The 15,658-nt window shown below is 45.4% G+C and overlaps 7 protein-coding genes across 7 annotated transcripts; 2 read left to right on the forward strand and 5 right to left on the reverse strand. All coding sequences in view use genetic code 12, as the record gives it.

Annotated features, from left to right (window-relative positions):
* Window positions 1–579: 579 nt before the first annotated feature.
* Window positions 580–990, reverse strand: CXQ85_004095 (CFEM domain-containing protein; the record flags this gene model as incomplete). The annotated part of the gene is made up of 1 exon (XM_025487725.1): window positions 580–990. One exon carries the CDS (start codon window positions 988–990, stop codon window positions 580–582), a length of 411 nt encoding a protein of 136 aa, XP_025344741.1.
* A 696-nt stretch (window positions 991–1,686) lies between these two features.
* Window positions 1,687–3,207, reverse strand: CXQ85_004096 (glycoside hydrolase family 32 protein; the record flags this gene model as incomplete). The annotated part of the gene is made up of 1 exon (XM_025487726.1): window positions 1,687–3,207. One exon carries the CDS (start codon window positions 3,205–3,207, stop codon window positions 1,687–1,689), a length of 1,521 nt encoding a protein of 506 aa, XP_025344742.1.
* Window positions 3,208–5,039: 1,832 nt separating this feature from the next.
* CXQ85_004097 (uncharacterized protein) lies at window positions 5,040–6,710 on the forward strand (the record flags this gene model as incomplete). The annotated part of the gene is made up of 1 exon (XM_025487727.1): window positions 5,040–6,710. The coding sequence occupies one exon, from the start codon at window positions 5,040–5,042 to the stop codon at window positions 6,708–6,710; it is 1,671 nt and encodes a 556-aa protein (XP_025344743.1).
* A 255-nt stretch (window positions 6,711–6,965) lies between these two features.
* Window positions 6,966–9,092, reverse strand: ACF2 (Acf2p; the record flags this gene model as incomplete). Its single annotated transcript, XM_025487728.1, has 1 exon — window positions 6,966–9,092. One exon carries the CDS (start codon window positions 9,090–9,092, stop codon window positions 6,966–6,968), a length of 2,127 nt encoding a protein of 708 aa, XP_025344744.1.
* Window positions 9,093–10,140: 1,048 nt separating this feature from the next.
* On the forward strand, window positions 10,141–11,430 carry CXQ85_004099 (uncharacterized protein; the record flags this gene model as incomplete). The annotated part of the gene is made up of 1 exon (XM_025487729.1): window positions 10,141–11,430. The coding sequence occupies one exon, from the start codon at window positions 10,141–10,143 to the stop codon at window positions 11,428–11,430; it is 1,290 nt and encodes a 429-aa protein (XP_025344745.1).
* A 560-nt stretch (window positions 11,431–11,990) lies between these two features.
* On the reverse strand, window positions 11,991–12,416 carry PGA14 (Pga14p; the record flags this gene model as incomplete). Its single annotated transcript, XM_025487730.1, has 1 exon — window positions 11,991–12,416. One exon carries the CDS (start codon window positions 12,414–12,416, stop codon window positions 11,991–11,993), a length of 426 nt encoding a protein of 141 aa, XP_025344746.1.
* Window positions 12,417–13,704: 1,288 nt separating this feature from the next.
* On the reverse strand, window positions 13,705–15,339 carry CXQ85_004101 (karyopherin alpha; the record flags this gene model as incomplete). Its single annotated transcript, XM_025487731.1, has 1 exon — window positions 13,705–15,339. One exon carries the CDS (start codon window positions 15,337–15,339, stop codon window positions 13,705–13,707), a length of 1,635 nt encoding a protein of 544 aa, XP_025344747.1.
* Window positions 15,340–15,658: the final 319 nt, after the last annotated feature.

The raw sequence follows: 15,658 nt of genomic DNA on the forward strand, positions 1-15,658 counted from the left end.
TCTGGTTTTGTGGGGACTTGAAGGGCGTTAGAGTTTTATGTTGATTGAATGGTGTTATCTGGTTTGGGCAGGTTTACGAGGGACTCTGATGATGTAAGTGGTGCTGCTACTGGTCTATCCAGAGCTATCTAGGTATATTTGGTGATCTCTATTCATTACATAATAGTTGCTATCTAATGAGCCTGTAAAGAGTCATTGTTCTCATATTAGGAGCTTTGAATTTATAACTTAGCATTGCCAGCAAAACAGACCAAAGTTAGCTTGGTCGTGGGTTAATGGACTAAGAAAGCTCCCTCAGTCTGGAACATAGAAATTACGAAGAAATTAAAGTCAATTGGTCTTTAACAATGTGTTTGTGACTCTTAGGCTTATCATATGAGATAAAATGATGGTTCAGTCCTGGTGGTTCTTTATATCAATCATATGTTGATGATCGGATACCAGGTTAATTGACGAAGCGAAGTGAGCTCTGTCTACGATATAACTTCCAACACTGTTATCCAAAATCAGTATCGTTAATTTTCCAAACTTTATCTCCTACACAAATTCCTAAAAGTCACTTTTATCACTATTTAGTACTTATGGAGCAGGAGTCACGGCTGGCGAGACATCAGCAGCAGAAGCCAAGAGAGAAGAAACCTCGTCACCAACAATAAAGTATGGGTCCCATACACCTGCTGACTTACAGGCGCTGATGGCCAAAGAGGTAGCACTCTTGACGTCGTCGCCCTTACACTTTTCAGCAACACAGGTTCCCACTGGTTGAGTCCAAGGCAGCATAACACAGAGGCAGCCAGTATCCCAGTAAGGACATGGAGTTGAGGAAGTGTCTTTAGCAAAGCACTCCTTAGCACATTCAGGCAACTTATCGTTGATAGGATCAGCCAAACCATTAATGGAAGCGGTTTTGGGCACAGCTGGATATGTAGACCAGTTGTCAGCGAGAACAGTGGAGGCAAAGGCTAAGATAGCAGTAGTTGAGAGCTTCATGGTTGATGTTGATGTAAATTATTAACTACAGACAAAAGACCTACTTATATACTTCTTGGGTTCCTTTATCTGGAAGGACTCATGAAGCCGACTCGGAAATGACACAGTCAATTAGGACGTTTTTGACGTAAGTGACGCAGGCACTGGCCTTGTCGTAACCAGATACATATACGTGCATTCTGAGTCCCACTGGCATTGGCTACTCCCACTGGCATTGGCCTACAACTGGCAAAAAAGATTGTGCCAATTGCTAGACACTGAATACTGAATATGAATCTCAATTGAAAACATTCTTCATTATCTGCTCTCTCTATTTTATCTCAGCCTGACCACCAGAGCCGTACTTACAACGGTTGCATCAACGTTATACCGATAGCTCCATACGCGCGATACACTTCACCGACTTCGGTTCAACCTTTTGGGGCATTGTTCGGGATGCGCTCTTCAGAGGATTGTTCTCTGGTTCTTTGAATTGGGAAGGGTCTACGATGGACTTTGGGTGTGGTTTACGGCTCAGAATTAGTGAAGAATTGGTCTTATGAGGACATCAGTAACCATGAATACTGAGTCGTCTGGGGGATACAACTTAGAAGTCCGCAGTCGGTCGAGCTTTTACAAGGGTAAACTTGCCTTAATGGAGTTTTCGGTTACAGTAGAAATGAAAAGCAAAAACTTTTGGGTTATACATTGTATGGGTTACTCGCGAGGAACCAATTCGTCAACGGTTAGGTCAACGGTATAGATATCGTCAGAGGAAGCACTGAGCTCAAGGGACTCAGGAAGGAGGCCTTCGCTCATGAAGAAAGTGTTCGTGATTGCACTAACACCGTCATTCAAGAAAACCTCAACAATGTTCTTGTCAATGATGGCTCTAAGTCTGAAGGTCTTGAGATCTTCGTCAGTCTCCAATGGCTCTGCAATGGCAGAAATCTTGTCTGTAAAGTAAGGGTCCTTGTTGAACTCGTTATCGATGCTACGGTCGACGTAGAAGGCTTCCACGTTTGCATCGTAACCCAACTTGATGTCCTCTTGCTTGCCGTCTTGAACGTTGGAGAGAATGGAGAGGTTAATTCTCTTCTTTTGGTTCTCTTCTGCTGAAACTGTGAACGTCAACTCGATATCAAAAACACCAGTTTTGTTGGGTGTAACGGAAATTGGAGAGTCAGTGTTCAAAGTATGGTTCTTTGTCTCGAATATTCTCTCCGACTTGATAGAGCTACCAATGACGGGCGTTTGGATCAATGTTAACAATTCCGACTGAGGATTGGCAGGAACTTTGGCTAAAGTATGATTTCTCACTACGCCAGTAGAACCTCTCCATGGATCAGTAGGAACTCTTCTCGCATACTGCCAGTTGGATGCCCAAGAGACGCCCAAAACACCATCTTTCTCGTCAGTATCACTAAAGGTCTGGAAAGCATAGTAGTCCTTGCCGTAATCATGGATCCTAGTCTGAGTGTCGTCTGGAACAAACTTGTAGCCGTCGAATTCACCAATAAAGTACTGATTGGCAGAGCCACCCAAAGGCATTCCAGGATTAATAGCCAAGAACATCACCCACTTCTTCTTGTCAGTTCCCTCAACAGGAACCTCAATTAAACCAGGACACTCGTACTGGAAGCCATACAAGCCAGCAGCGAAGTCCAGGTGGAAGACCCAGTTCTTCAAATCATTAGAACCATAGATCTGGATCTTGAATTCCTGCGACTTGGAAACCACCATAACCCAATGGTTACTTGGCTCGTGCCAGAACACCTTTGGATCACGGAATTGAGTCGAGTTCACTTCAAGCACCGGGTTGTTCTCGTACTTGTAGAAAGTGTAGCCTCCATCTGTGGAGTAGGCAACCTCTTGAACCTGGGCTTCTGCAGAGTGTAAAGTGTAAATGGCCACTGCCCTCTGAAGAGGATCAACGCTATCGTTAAAAAATCCAGAAGTGTTGTTCTGGTCAACAACAACCGATCCAGAGAATATACCCTGGCCTGGCTCATCTGGTGCAATGATCGAACCATGGTCCTCCCAAGTACTCAAGTCCCTAGAAGAAGCATGGCCCCAGTGAAGATCCAGCAACCCAGTAGTGTCATTGGGCGTATACTGGAAGTAAAGGTGCCATATATCGTCTTTGGCATCGTACCATGGACCGTTAGGATCGTTCATCCAGCCGTTCTGTGGGGTGAAGTGGATAAGCGGTCTGGCATTGTCGCTTGAAGAAGCCATGGCTACGCAAGCCAGAGCTAGGAGAGCCGTGGAGAAGAGAAACATGGGGTATTTAAGAGGAAGTTGAAAACTTTTTTTTATGTTCATTTTTGTGAACTAGCAACTTTTCGCAGCCTTGGCGGTCGCAAAGTTGTCTCGGAAAAACTACACATTTTGACAGGGTCCTCGCATTGTTCCCCACACACTATTAATGAGAAGTTTCCCCGAGACATGTCACAGATGATGGTTGGGGAAAGCAAACACTTATTGCATTTATGGTTGAGAAATGGAGGGGATTCGTAAAGAGGGGGTTTGGATGTTGGCTGTGAAGTCAACAAATAAGAATTAAAAAAAAAAAAAAAAAAAAAAAAAAGGACCAAGTATGGCCAGAAAGAACCCCAGGGAAGAACAAACCTTATAAGACAACGTAGCCCGGATGGCCCGGGAGGACCCACTCCGTCTTTGTGTATCGAAATGTTCATCGGAAAACGGCGTTGCAGTAATTCATGGACCATACGCCAGATCACGGTTCATCGCCTACTCATACATTGCCGTATCATGTTGGATACTACCCTAATTGCATAACCTTCCCTGCTTTTACTTTTCTTTTTCTGAATTCTTGGCTTGGACATGATTTTGCCAACGCCGGTAAGGTCCAACAAAGAAGCTGCTGTCGATGATATAGCTGAACCATCACTTTTGAACGTCCTGGGCAGTAACAAAGGATGCTATGGTCATCTAAACCATCTAGATAAACAAGAATCAACAACCATTTTCAGTCTCTCACTAAAACCGCCTGGAAGCTACGGTGCTTATTTTCAGATGCACCTCCCATTTGGGCGGTGTTGCCGACTGTTTCTCCGAAGGTAAAGGATCTCGCATAAACCCGGACAGAGTGTAAAGATGACCTGAGCAATAAAGCAACCCGGAGCCAAAAATGAAGCGTCCAGCAGGGCATCTAGACGTTTGTTGTCAGCAGCTCCATAGTACTATATATCCCATGGTATTGCAACCACGAGGGCTTTAACTCAAAAGAACCCAAAACTCACATTGCCCCGATCAGGATAAGATTACGTGATGAAGAAAAGCCAATTTCAAAAAATTTCCATTCTCCAATTAGCATATTCGGATAATGGCGGTAATTTTTCACTTCTACCATAATGAGGGGCGCCGCATGCGATGGCTTGCATAAGTAATTAAAAAAAAAAAAAAAATGCCCCCTCCAAAGTGTGGATCTGACATCATTTCAATTACAAGAGCCACTATGAGCGGCTCTCACGTGAAGGCTTATTTAAGGTACACACTTTTTATTAAGGTTTGCAGCCATTCTAAAGGCATTATAGATAAGGCAGAAGATCCACACTGTAGAAACCCAAGCACCCAACCAAAACTGGACCAAATACTTGGAACATTCACAAAAAGTTTGCTTGTCAAGAAAAAATTCACAAATGTCAGAAAAGTGTCATCAAGAAAAATAAAAGTTTCTTTCACATTTGTCAAGAATTGTGGCAGGGCCTCCATTTTCTTTCTGACGCTTGCGTGTCACGTGCATACGCTTTATCCACGCAATCTGGGCGTTACCTCGCTCAATTGTGGTTGCAAAAAAAAAAAAGCCTCTTGTGCGTCTAATTTGCACCCATTTCTCTAGTAATGGGGAGGGTGCCTATACTGGGAAGGTTTGCCTAATCAAACGTTAGGCGTTTGGATGGAAAAGTGCATAAACGCTGCGCCCATAGCGGTTATATTCTTTTTTTTTTTTTTTTTTCTAAATGTCTTCAGAACCTCTTTTATATAAGAATAGGTCCTCCTCCCCCAATTCATATCTTAACTCACACGAAAGTCAATCTTCTAATATGGGTGTTGTTACTGTCAAGAAACACGAGAAGGGAGGCGTCGTGCCTACCAAGGCAGAGGAGAAGCAGTACGATGAAAACATCCAGGTGGAGCTGTTGCTGACAGACTCTGAGTCGCAGGTCGACTCTTTGGTGTCGAATCCTTTCAAGGACCCAGCTGTTGCTGAGTACTATACTGCCTTGTACGAGAGAGTCCAGTATGAGTCTCGTCTGGCTTTTGATCCTGAGTTCGAGTGGGAGCCAGAGGAAGAGAGGAAGCTTCTTAGAAAGTTGGACTGGAGAGTTGCACTTAGTGCATGCATTATGTTTATCGGTTTGCAAATCGACAGAGGTAACTTGGCCCAGGCTGTGGTTGACGACTTGTTGCCTGACTTGGGTATGAACACTAATGATTACAATACCGGTAACACGATTTTCCTTGTTGCATTTTTGTTGGCTGAGTTGCCTTCCCAATTGATTTCAAAGAAGCTTGGTCCCGATATTTTTATTCCTATCCAGATGATCTCTTGGTCCGTCGTCGCTGCTTGTCAAGGTGCAATGCAGAACAAGACTGGTTTCTTTATTTGCAGAGCTTTAATTGGTGCTTTGGAAGGTGGTTTCATTGCTGACTTGGTCTTGTGGCTTACCTACTTCTACAAGTCCACCGAGTTACCTCTCCGTTTGTCTTGGTTCTGGACATCTCTTTCGCTTTGTCAGATTGTTACTTCCCTTTTAGCATTCGCTATCTTGCGTATGAGAGGTGTTGCTGGCATGGCTGGCTGGAGATGGCTTTTCATCATTGAAGGTCTCATCACTTTGATCATTGGTATCAGTGCTTTCTACCTCATGGTTCCATCTGCTGTTCAGACCAAAAACAAACTTCATCCTAAGGGCTGGTTCAATGACAGAGAAGTGAAGATTGTCGTGAACAGAGTCTTGAGAGACGACCCTTCCAAGGGTGATATGCATAACAGACAAGGTTTGTCTGTGAAGATGATTGCCAAAGCTGCATGGGATTACGATTTGTGGCCCATCTACGCCATTGGTTTCTTGGCTTATATTCCACAAGGTACCATTCAACCTTACATGACTCTTTCCATGAAAGAGTTAGGTTTCGATCGTATCATCGTTAACTTGCTTACTATTCCACAGGCAGTTCTTCACATCATTTTCTTGATCGCTGTTACGTGGTTTTCCGAAAGAATCAATGAGCGTGCCTTGACATGTTTGTCTTTGCCAATCTTGACCATTCCTTTCATGGGTGCCATTAGATGGTGGCCAGGCAGTGGTAATGATAACCCTTGGGTGACTTGGTTCTTGGTCTCGATGGTGTTGGCTGCTCCTTACATTCACGCCATCTGTGTTGCCTGGGTTTCAAGAAACTCCAACTCCATTAGATCCCGTTCCGTCTGTTCGGCCTTGTATAACATGACCGTGCAAATTGGTAACATTGGTGCTTACAACATTTACAGAGAGGATGACAAACCCAAATACTACAGAGGTAACACCCAGCTTTTCATTCTTTCTGTCGTCATGATTCCTTTGCTCCTAGGTGTGAAGCTCTACTATGTTCAGATGAACAAGTACAGAGACAGAAAGTGGAACGAAATGACTGTCGAGGAGCAGGAAGACTACGTCCGTACAACCACTGACGAGGGTAACAAGCGTCTTGACTTTAGGTTTGACCACTAATAGTCATCTTTTTGATTTCATACAAAGTGCAACATGGTTAAGTCAATTGTCTTGACATTTTTATTTATGTAATAGAATAACAGAAGTTAATTTGCGAGAATTGAGTAGTAAAGTCAAACCATGATTCTAGTTCTTTGTCTGACAAATACATTCGGAAATAGACTTTTGGCGACTGTGTAAGCAAACCTATAAATCGTGAGATGCCACAGATGGACAGTTGCCCTACTTGCATCGAAGCTTTCATGCATCAGTCGCTTAGCGGGCGCCGCCAATTCCGGCCAAATATGCCAAAGCCCATGATCTGGTCATTCCCGGATCAATCAAATTGTCCTGCCAGTCATTCCGAGAAAACCATTTCCAAGAGTACTTAGGGTCGAATAAACCAGCATTCAACTTTAAAATACCTTGCCACCCGTCTGGGATCTTATCAACGATTCCCGCCAACTTAGCATCCCACTCCTCCTTGACATACCTCGACCCTCTTATGTACGATGACATAGGAGTGATGGGAATCATGTGGATACCATGCACGTACTCGTCTCCCACAGTTCCTCTGCCGAAGAATGTGGCGAAGTCTATCTTGTTCTCAAAAAGAATACCCGAAACCTTGTTAGCGGTAAAACGAGGCGGCAAGATTTGGTTGTCTGATGTATACATCATGTACAAGTTCAACGATGTCTTCATGATACCAAGCATCAAATTTGCAGACATTTCTAGTTCTTGGTTTCCAATAATCTTTGCGTAAAGCTTGAGAGCATACACAGAATGGTAATCTTCAGAAGAAGACTCCTCATTCTTGCCGTCACCGCTAGGGAAAATACCATGGGCAAAAGAATGTCCGTGAAACCAATCGAAATTACGAAACTGTGGGAAAAATGGATCACTGTCTGAGGGGTTACCGTAGTCTCTTACCAACGTAAGCGCATAATCATGGATCAAATTGTTGTTGGCCGATAACCAACCGGGATCAATGCGGGCCACAATTGCAATGGCATGAATATGGTAGCCGTAATGGAAATGGTGATCGTTGTAGTTGGAGTTACCGAAATCCTGGTCAGGTGGGGTATCCGAAATCACACCTTTCCAGCTCTCGTCGTACCTTAACGGATGTTGCTGGTGGTTGCTGGCGTACTTCTCTATGGCGGCTTTAACCTTCGGTAAGATTTTTGCGGTAAGGGCCAGGTCTCGAAGCACATAGTGGGTCACAAGAGCAAGGTAAGCGTACTTGTCCAATTGCTTACCACCAAAGTACATCGAGTCTAGATCACACTGGCCTGCCACATCTTGCTCGACTTCCTGGCTGGCCACCTGGCCAATGAGCTGCTTTACTTCGTCAGTATAGTTCTTACTGTCGAACTTAAAGCCATCAACAGAAGTCCAAGGCTCAAAGCCAATGTCTAAAGGCAAATCTGGAACCACCATTTCCAATTTATCAGTAACGTAGCCTCTCATTGGGCCATTAGTGGTGGAGTCTAGCTGCATGCCGCTATCTCTCTTTTTGATATCTTCCTTGAGTGTCATTTGGTGGTGAGGAAGGCACCAGACCAACGTGGAGCCCGAATTGCTTACACCATGAGTCTCATAATTGAAAGCATAGGTTCCTGTTTTCTGGTCCGGGTCAACAGATCCTGAAAGCTTAACGTCAATTGGATACTTTCCGCATGCATCGTCATACGCTGGAGAGTCTCCTTTACAGACTTGCACCACGCAAAGCCTGGAAGGTCCACTGGCAACGATATGGTTGTTGTCTGCCAACTGCAAATCAATACTAGGGTCACCACTAAGGTAGATCAGCCATACAATCTGGTTAAACAACTTGACTGTATACTTTGCAGTTCGATTCTGGTTGACAATACCAACCTTTTTAAACTCCATGAAACCTACCTGTGAAGAAAGCACAGGCACCAAGTTCTCATAAATACCAGTGACAAAGCCCATTCCGTACGCCAAAGGCATGGAAATCCGGCCCTTGCCGTTGGTCAATTCCACCAAAGCAGCGAGTTTCTCGTTCTTGATCGTGGAAACACGCAAGTTGTTCCCGAAATCCGGGGCAGTGAAAGCAAAAGACTTGATCTTAGGCGGATTGAAGAAAAACTGCGCTGGATTCTGTTCTGGGTCGGGTCCAAACACAAACTGAGAAGAGTCAGTATGGTTAAACGCCATCCCCCAGTCGGAATCGCCATCTTTGCACACCCACAAAGAGTATGGTAAAGGCCATGTTGGAAACGTCTGGTCGTCCAAAAGAAGGTTGTTAAACGTGTTATTCGTCTGGAGAGGTTTCTGAGCAGCCGAGTTGACCGGTGGTTGCGAGTGTGGGCCTCTAGCAAAGTGACCAGGAGGTTCACTGGTGGAAAGTGGGTTCTTGAAAAGCTCAATGGGCATGTTTGTAGATAGTAGTTAACGGCTCCAGTTCAGCCGATACAGTAGGACGCGGTTACGGGCTGTGTCGCACTAAGCTTGCGGTAGTGGAAGTGTCCAAAGAAAGGGTAGTACAAGGTTGGTTGTTGGTAGTTGGTTGAAGAAGTGAAGGTTATTTGGTTTATAGTGGTGATTTCTGGTGAAGAGGTGAGTACTAGCCGAGGCCTTCTTCTGCGGGTCCGCGCAGCTGTCAATGTATGGAACACTGAGAAGAAGGTAGATGGTAGAGGGCAGTAGGACTGGTAGATTTATGGGTTGATTTGGTTATGAATTTGGATGGGTGGTTTATTTGAAGGTTACTGGAATTTAGAGGTGGTTTTATGGGAGGAGACTTGTTAGAGGCAGCACTGGTGGTTGGTAGCTGAGGCCTCCAGGAGGAACAGAAGATGCTTATACTGAATGTGTAAGTATATGGCAATTGGCTACTTCTTTTCTTTATTGTATTTTTTAGGAAAAATGAACCCAACCCGAGTTCAAGAAAGCTGCTTTTACATAACAAGAGTTATTCTTCTATCATACTATTTGTGGTTCCTTATGTATCTAGTAGAAGCTCTACTCTCAGTGTACCATACAGTGAGCTACTAACAGTATACCTACCTTCACAACTCAGCACCCTTCGTAGCCTTTCTAAACACAAAATCCCTTCTTTACACTGACCTTAAATAGACTCTCCAATTCTATCCCTCCACTTTCCCACCACCTATCCCCAGTTCCACTGACGCAAGTTGCATCCCGCTTATCGCGGAATCAGAATGGCTGCAAAATCCTCATTACTTCCACGCTAACTAACCCATAACGGCACCTGAAACAGTACAAATACTTCCAAGCAATAATTCCATCCCGCTAGTATAACACTTCCCAATTTCAGCCCCAAATTCCGTTCACTTTCCTCTGGTATAACGTCTTCCCCCAATTCCGTTCTGGCGCGAAGTTCCCGCTAATCGCTATGGGCTTATCAGTACCAAGCCATATGTACCAGTTCCATCCCTGATTCAACTACACATCAATTGATATGAAGCTTTCAATTGGTACATTGGCTGCAGTTTCTTCCTTTTTGTCTGCTGCTACTGCTAGCCCAGACGGAGAAGCGTCGCTCAGCGAAATCTGGGGTGAAGCATGGCCTTTCCAAGGCATCAACACTTTTGCCCATCTTCCTAGCCACAATTGTCTTGCTGAACGGGACCTTCAGTATGATATTGCTCTTATTGGTGTTCCCTTTGATACAGCCGTGTCTTATCGTCCAGGAGCCAGGTTTGGTCCTAGAGCTATCAGGGCTGCTTCTCAAAGACAGACTTCGCTTCGTGGGTTCAATCCTCGTGCGTTGTATAACCCTTATAAGGAATGGGCTTCTGTGGTGGATTGTGGTGACATTCCAGTGAGTCCTATGGATAATGTATTGGCGTTTGAGCAAATGACTGTGGGGTTTGAGGAACTCTTGTTTGAGCATGATCTGAACAAGGAAGCTGCCAAACCTAGGTACATTGCATTGGGAGGTGATCATCTGGTGCTTTTGCCCCACATCAGAGCACTCTATAAGCTTTACGGGCCTTTGAACGTGATCCACTTTGATGCTCATCTTGATACTTGGAAGCCTGACAAGTATCCTAGTTACTGGCACACCAAGCAGCTGGAGGTGAGCCACGGCCTGATGCTCTGGAAAGCGTACGAGGAGGGCCTTACCACGAAGAACAATGTTCATGCTGGTCTTCGTACGAAGCTTTGTGGTGCTGAGGATTGGGAGGATGATGATGAACAAGGATGGTTGAGAATCTCTGCTGATGACGTTTGGCTTAACGGTGCTGACTATGTGGTGAAACAGATTCTCAAGAGAATCCCTAAAAACTCGCCAACGTACATTTCTGTGGATATTGACGTTTTGGACCCTGCCTTTGCTTCTGGTACGGGTACTCAAGAACCTGGTGGATGGTTGCCTCGTGAATTGATCCACATTTTACGTGGAATTGAATCTCTTCAGCTTGTAGGTGCTGATGTTGTCGAGGTCAGCCCAGCTTACGACCATGCTGAAGTTACAGCTACGAACGGTGCTCAGGTTGCGTATGAGTTGATCACATCTATGGCAAAGACTGGACCTTTGAAGCTTCCATTCACACTGGGTTTGAAAGCGGAATACAAGAGACTGGCAGAACAAAAACAAAAGGCTTTTGAGGCTGTTGACGCAACCATTTTGAATATCGATACTGGAGATGAGAATGCTCAACAAGTGCTTGCCAAACGTGCCCTGGAGTTGGAGAAGCTGCTTGCAGACATTAAAGAATTGCAAAAGCTGGCGGGAGGTAATTAAAAAGGAGGAGTAAAGTATGAAGAGGAGGAAAGGTCCTTGGTGTATAAGTAAGAAGGTTGAGGTGACGAAATATATGACTTAAGGTGATACAAATAGTTTCTAGGCGCCAAAAAAAGCAGGAAAGGGAGTTCTTTATGTCCTCTATAAGCTGCATATGGTGCTTTCCTCTTTTGAGTCCCGTAGAAACAATCCTCCATTCTCTGAAGTCCATAGCAATCGATACTAACCAGACCCAAAACTCATCAGAGGAGGCTCATTCTACGGTGCATATACTATCAACTCATTTGCAAGCCCCTTTTGGATGTTTTCCGAGAACGACTAGGCTTAGCTCTTGAGCCAATAGAACTACAGCTTGTGATGACATGGGCGTCGGGGTCCATAGTCAGGCTCAAAAGCAAGTGAAATGACTCTAGAGTTTGTTCCAGGCAGAATTAAAAGGCCCAGGTTCATCCTTAGCCCCTTGGGCCAATTATCTACAAGCAAACGGAAAACCCCGTAGCAAGTACCAAAATGAAAATTTATTAAGAAACGAAACGTCGTTGAAGAATCTATGGATATCCTTAAATCAAGAAAAGACCAGCAGCAATGGCACCAGCAACACCGAAGTAAGCACCAGAGTTGACAGCAGCACCACCACCGTAGGTGGAAGACTCGGAACCGTTGGCACCACCAGCACCAGTACCGTTACCAGCACCAGCGCCAGTACCGTTAGAGGCAGCGAAGTTCACAACCTCGTGGTTGGCAGTGATACTGGAGTCAGTGATGAAGATGGTGGTGGTGACTGGGTCGGCAGTCTTGTCGAAACGACCGTATCTCTCAGTACCAGTGTTGGTTGGCTTTGGTGGGTCAGAGGTCTTGTCGAAACGACCGTATCTGTGAGTGTCGGTGGAACCGTGGAAGGTGGTGGTAACGGTACTAGGAGTGTCCTCAACAGCGTAAGCGCCAGCAGAAAGGGCAGCAGCAACAATGACGGTGGAGAGCTTCATGGTTGGATGTGGAAAAGAAGAGTTGTGATGATGGCTGGTTTTTGTAGGGCTAGTGCGACTTTTTTTTCTTTGTAATGTTTTTGCGGGAATTTTACCTTTCCTAATCTGGATGTCACGTGACGCTCCGAAAACTTTTCACTACCCACCATTTCCGGGTCGTTCTGGCATTCCTAGAGTGCTAGAAGGCTCCTGGGTAGTTTTATGTCCATCCGGGTTCCTTTCCTTTCCTCTATGTCGACTTTGGTGGCATTTTGCTGGAGGTGTCGGCTGGAAAAGTGTCGGTGTGCCGATAGTGACCTGCACATAAGTCCACTGGCTCACCGTTCTTTTTCTCATTTACACACACTAAAGTTACTCCGTTTTTTCCGGGCGCTGACACTTTTGGCTCAGCAAAGCAGGTATAGCGTAGGCAAAAAAAAAGAGCTATTAAATAAAAGCATTGTAAGAATGTGTGACTCTGATGGGGGCCCACGTGGGCGGTGATGACTTCTCTACTTTTTTTCTCCCCTCCTTTTTTTTTGACTCTGACCGTTTCAGCCCACAATTGGAGCTGCTCTTTTTTTTTTTTGTGCTCGTTCGGTCGGCTGCGAAATTGTGGCATCCCATGGGGAACGTCTGTTCTGAAGCTTAAGTTATTTCTACGACTTTTGCTGGTTTTCGGGAAAGAAAAGAGGATTTGGGGAAGTTAAGTATGAAGATTTTGGATTCTCCAATTTGAAGTTTTGGTTTCCTTCAAAAAGTGCTTTTTTTATGGACCTCTGGTTTTGACGTAAACGGCGTTAATGCTGGTGCGTCCCAAATAGGAGTGCGTCTTTTCTTTTCAGTCCAGCTCTCCAAGAGGTTTCCAGGGAAGGCTCGAAAGGGGTTTAGAAAATTATATATATATGGCCTATTGATGGCTGGGCCCAGTCGTACCTTAAAAGTGGCTGGAACGGGCGATTTGGGCTGGAAAAGTGTCTTTTGGTGGACCCATAAGTGGTTTGGGACAATGACGTAACTGGCCATTAGTCTGTGTCGCACATTTGTGACATTTAGTATTTGCAAGAACATGATTGGCACAAAACAACGACTACTTTTATGGTACCTACATCACTGAGATAGTTTCGCTGTATTAAATTACATAGATAAACCAGAATGGCAGGCCGTGGGCCCTATGAGAGTAGATGAGAGATGAAAACTCGTGATAGCATGTCAATCATGAGATATTTAGAGAATGTGAGTATGAAGGTGTAGATGTGCTTGCAGACATTGGAGTAGTCTTTGGGCTAGAGGGTGGAGGATGGAGGGTTTAGAACTGGAAGTTTTGGTTGTTCTGGACACCAAAACCGAACGAGTCGCCGTACGCTTCAGGTTGCAAACCGTTTTCGTAGTTTCCATCGTCCTCCTCTTCGCCAAAGTACTTCTCAATAATGCTGAACGCCTTGTTGTAAATCTGGACGTTGGAGTTGGCCTGACAGTTGAAAATCTTCTCCATACCACCAGCCTCCTCGATGAAGATGGCATACTCGTTGTTGGTAGCGTGCTTCTGGTCCTTGTCCAACTCACCGACCTTTAAGATGTTCATCAACGAGTCCAAAGTGACCTCGATGATCTTGGAGTCGGCAACAGCCAACAAGTCACACAAGGGCTTGATACACCCTTGGTTCACGAGGTATCTTATTTGCTCAGGATTCGTCAATCCACCAGAGGAAGCATTAGAAATAGCCCAACAAGCCTCCTTCTTCGTCTTGTAGTCACCCTGGGCCAACAAACGGATAATTGGAGGAATCAAGTTCAGGTCAATAACTGCCTGAATCTGCTCAGCGTTACCGGCGGTGATGTTGGAGATAGTCCAACATGCCTCCTTACGCAAGGTCTCCTTTGGAGAGCTCAACAATGGAGCCAAATGCTGCAAGACGCCCAGGTTGATCATCACCTGGGTCTGCATGTCGTTACCAGTGACAATGTTACCAATGGCACGCAAAGCTGGGGTCTGGACCAAGGTGGACTCGTGGTCCAACAACTCGACCAATCTGTGTGGGATACGGGCATCAATGACGGCCTGAATAGCTTCAGAAGGACCGTCACTCAAGTAGGAAACAGCCCAGCACGCGTCAACCAAAGTTTCGGTATCAACAGAGAAGATCAACTTGGCCAAAGTAGGAATGGCTTGCTGCACCACCGACCATTCAGGCTGAGGGTTCTTACCTCTGCACAAGTTGGACAACGTCCATGTAGCAGTACGGATCAACGACATCTTGCTGGTGTTGAAAAGACTCAAGACTGGCTCCATGGCGCCGCTCTTCAACACGAAATCCCTGTAAGTGGTGGAATCACCAGCAACGTTACCCAAAGCCCAAATGGCCTGCTCCTTCACCTCCAAAGACTGGGAGTATAACAATTGCACAAATGATGGCACAGCGCCCAGCTCGACAACAACCTGGGTCTGATCGCTTGTACCCGAAGCGATATTTGTGAGTGCCCATGCAGCCTCTAATTGCAACATGTCAGGCTGGCTATCCTTCATAAACTCCACAAGCGTTGGAATAACTCCCAGCTGGATCACAAGATCAATAGGTGGGTTGTGCTCCCTCAGCAATACCTGACGGAATTTAATGGTGGCGGCCAACTGGGTCTCAAAGTTGGACAGGTGGATCAGCTCCATCATCTTTGGAAGCTCCTGCTGCAACTTACCAAAAAACGAGTCCTCTCTTCCACCTGGAACAAGGTCTCCCACATCATCCTCGTCCTCAGAATCGTTGGCCATGGCGCCTGCGTCGACGTAGTTTCTTCTCTTTGCCAAAACGTCCTCTCTCTTTTGCTTTCTCAAGTCGACCTGATGGGTCTCTCTACGCCTTCTCAACTCATCGCTCTGGAAACGCGACTTGTTCTTGAAGTTGGTACGGCGGTACTCTGGGATGAACTTATTTGTCGATTCCTCCATGGCTGTGGTGTTGGTTTAAGGGAAGAAACTGGTATAAAAAAAGGCTGTTGCATCCGCAACACGATACATTCTCTGTGCAGGAATACCAGCTCGATGCCCACGGATGACCTGCTGTTATCCACTAGTGGAGGGTAATTTATGTATTAGTGGGTGACTTAATCTCCTTTTTGGCGCAGTTTGCGGCTATCGAATGGTACTAAGTATGTCCAGAAAGCGTAATTTATGGTTGATGGTGGAATGGTTGCGAAAACCGTCATTTGCACCCATAGACGACGACACCACATAATAAACAAAAGGGGATCAGTTTATTCTATTGGCT

This window comes from Candidozyma haemuli (genome assembly GCF_002926055.2).
Source record: "Candidozyma haemuli strain B11899 chromosome Unknown F_2014730914, whole genome shotgun sequence".
NCBI lineage: Eukaryota > Fungi > Ascomycota > Pichiomycetes > Serinales > Metschnikowiaceae > Candidozyma > Candidozyma haemuli.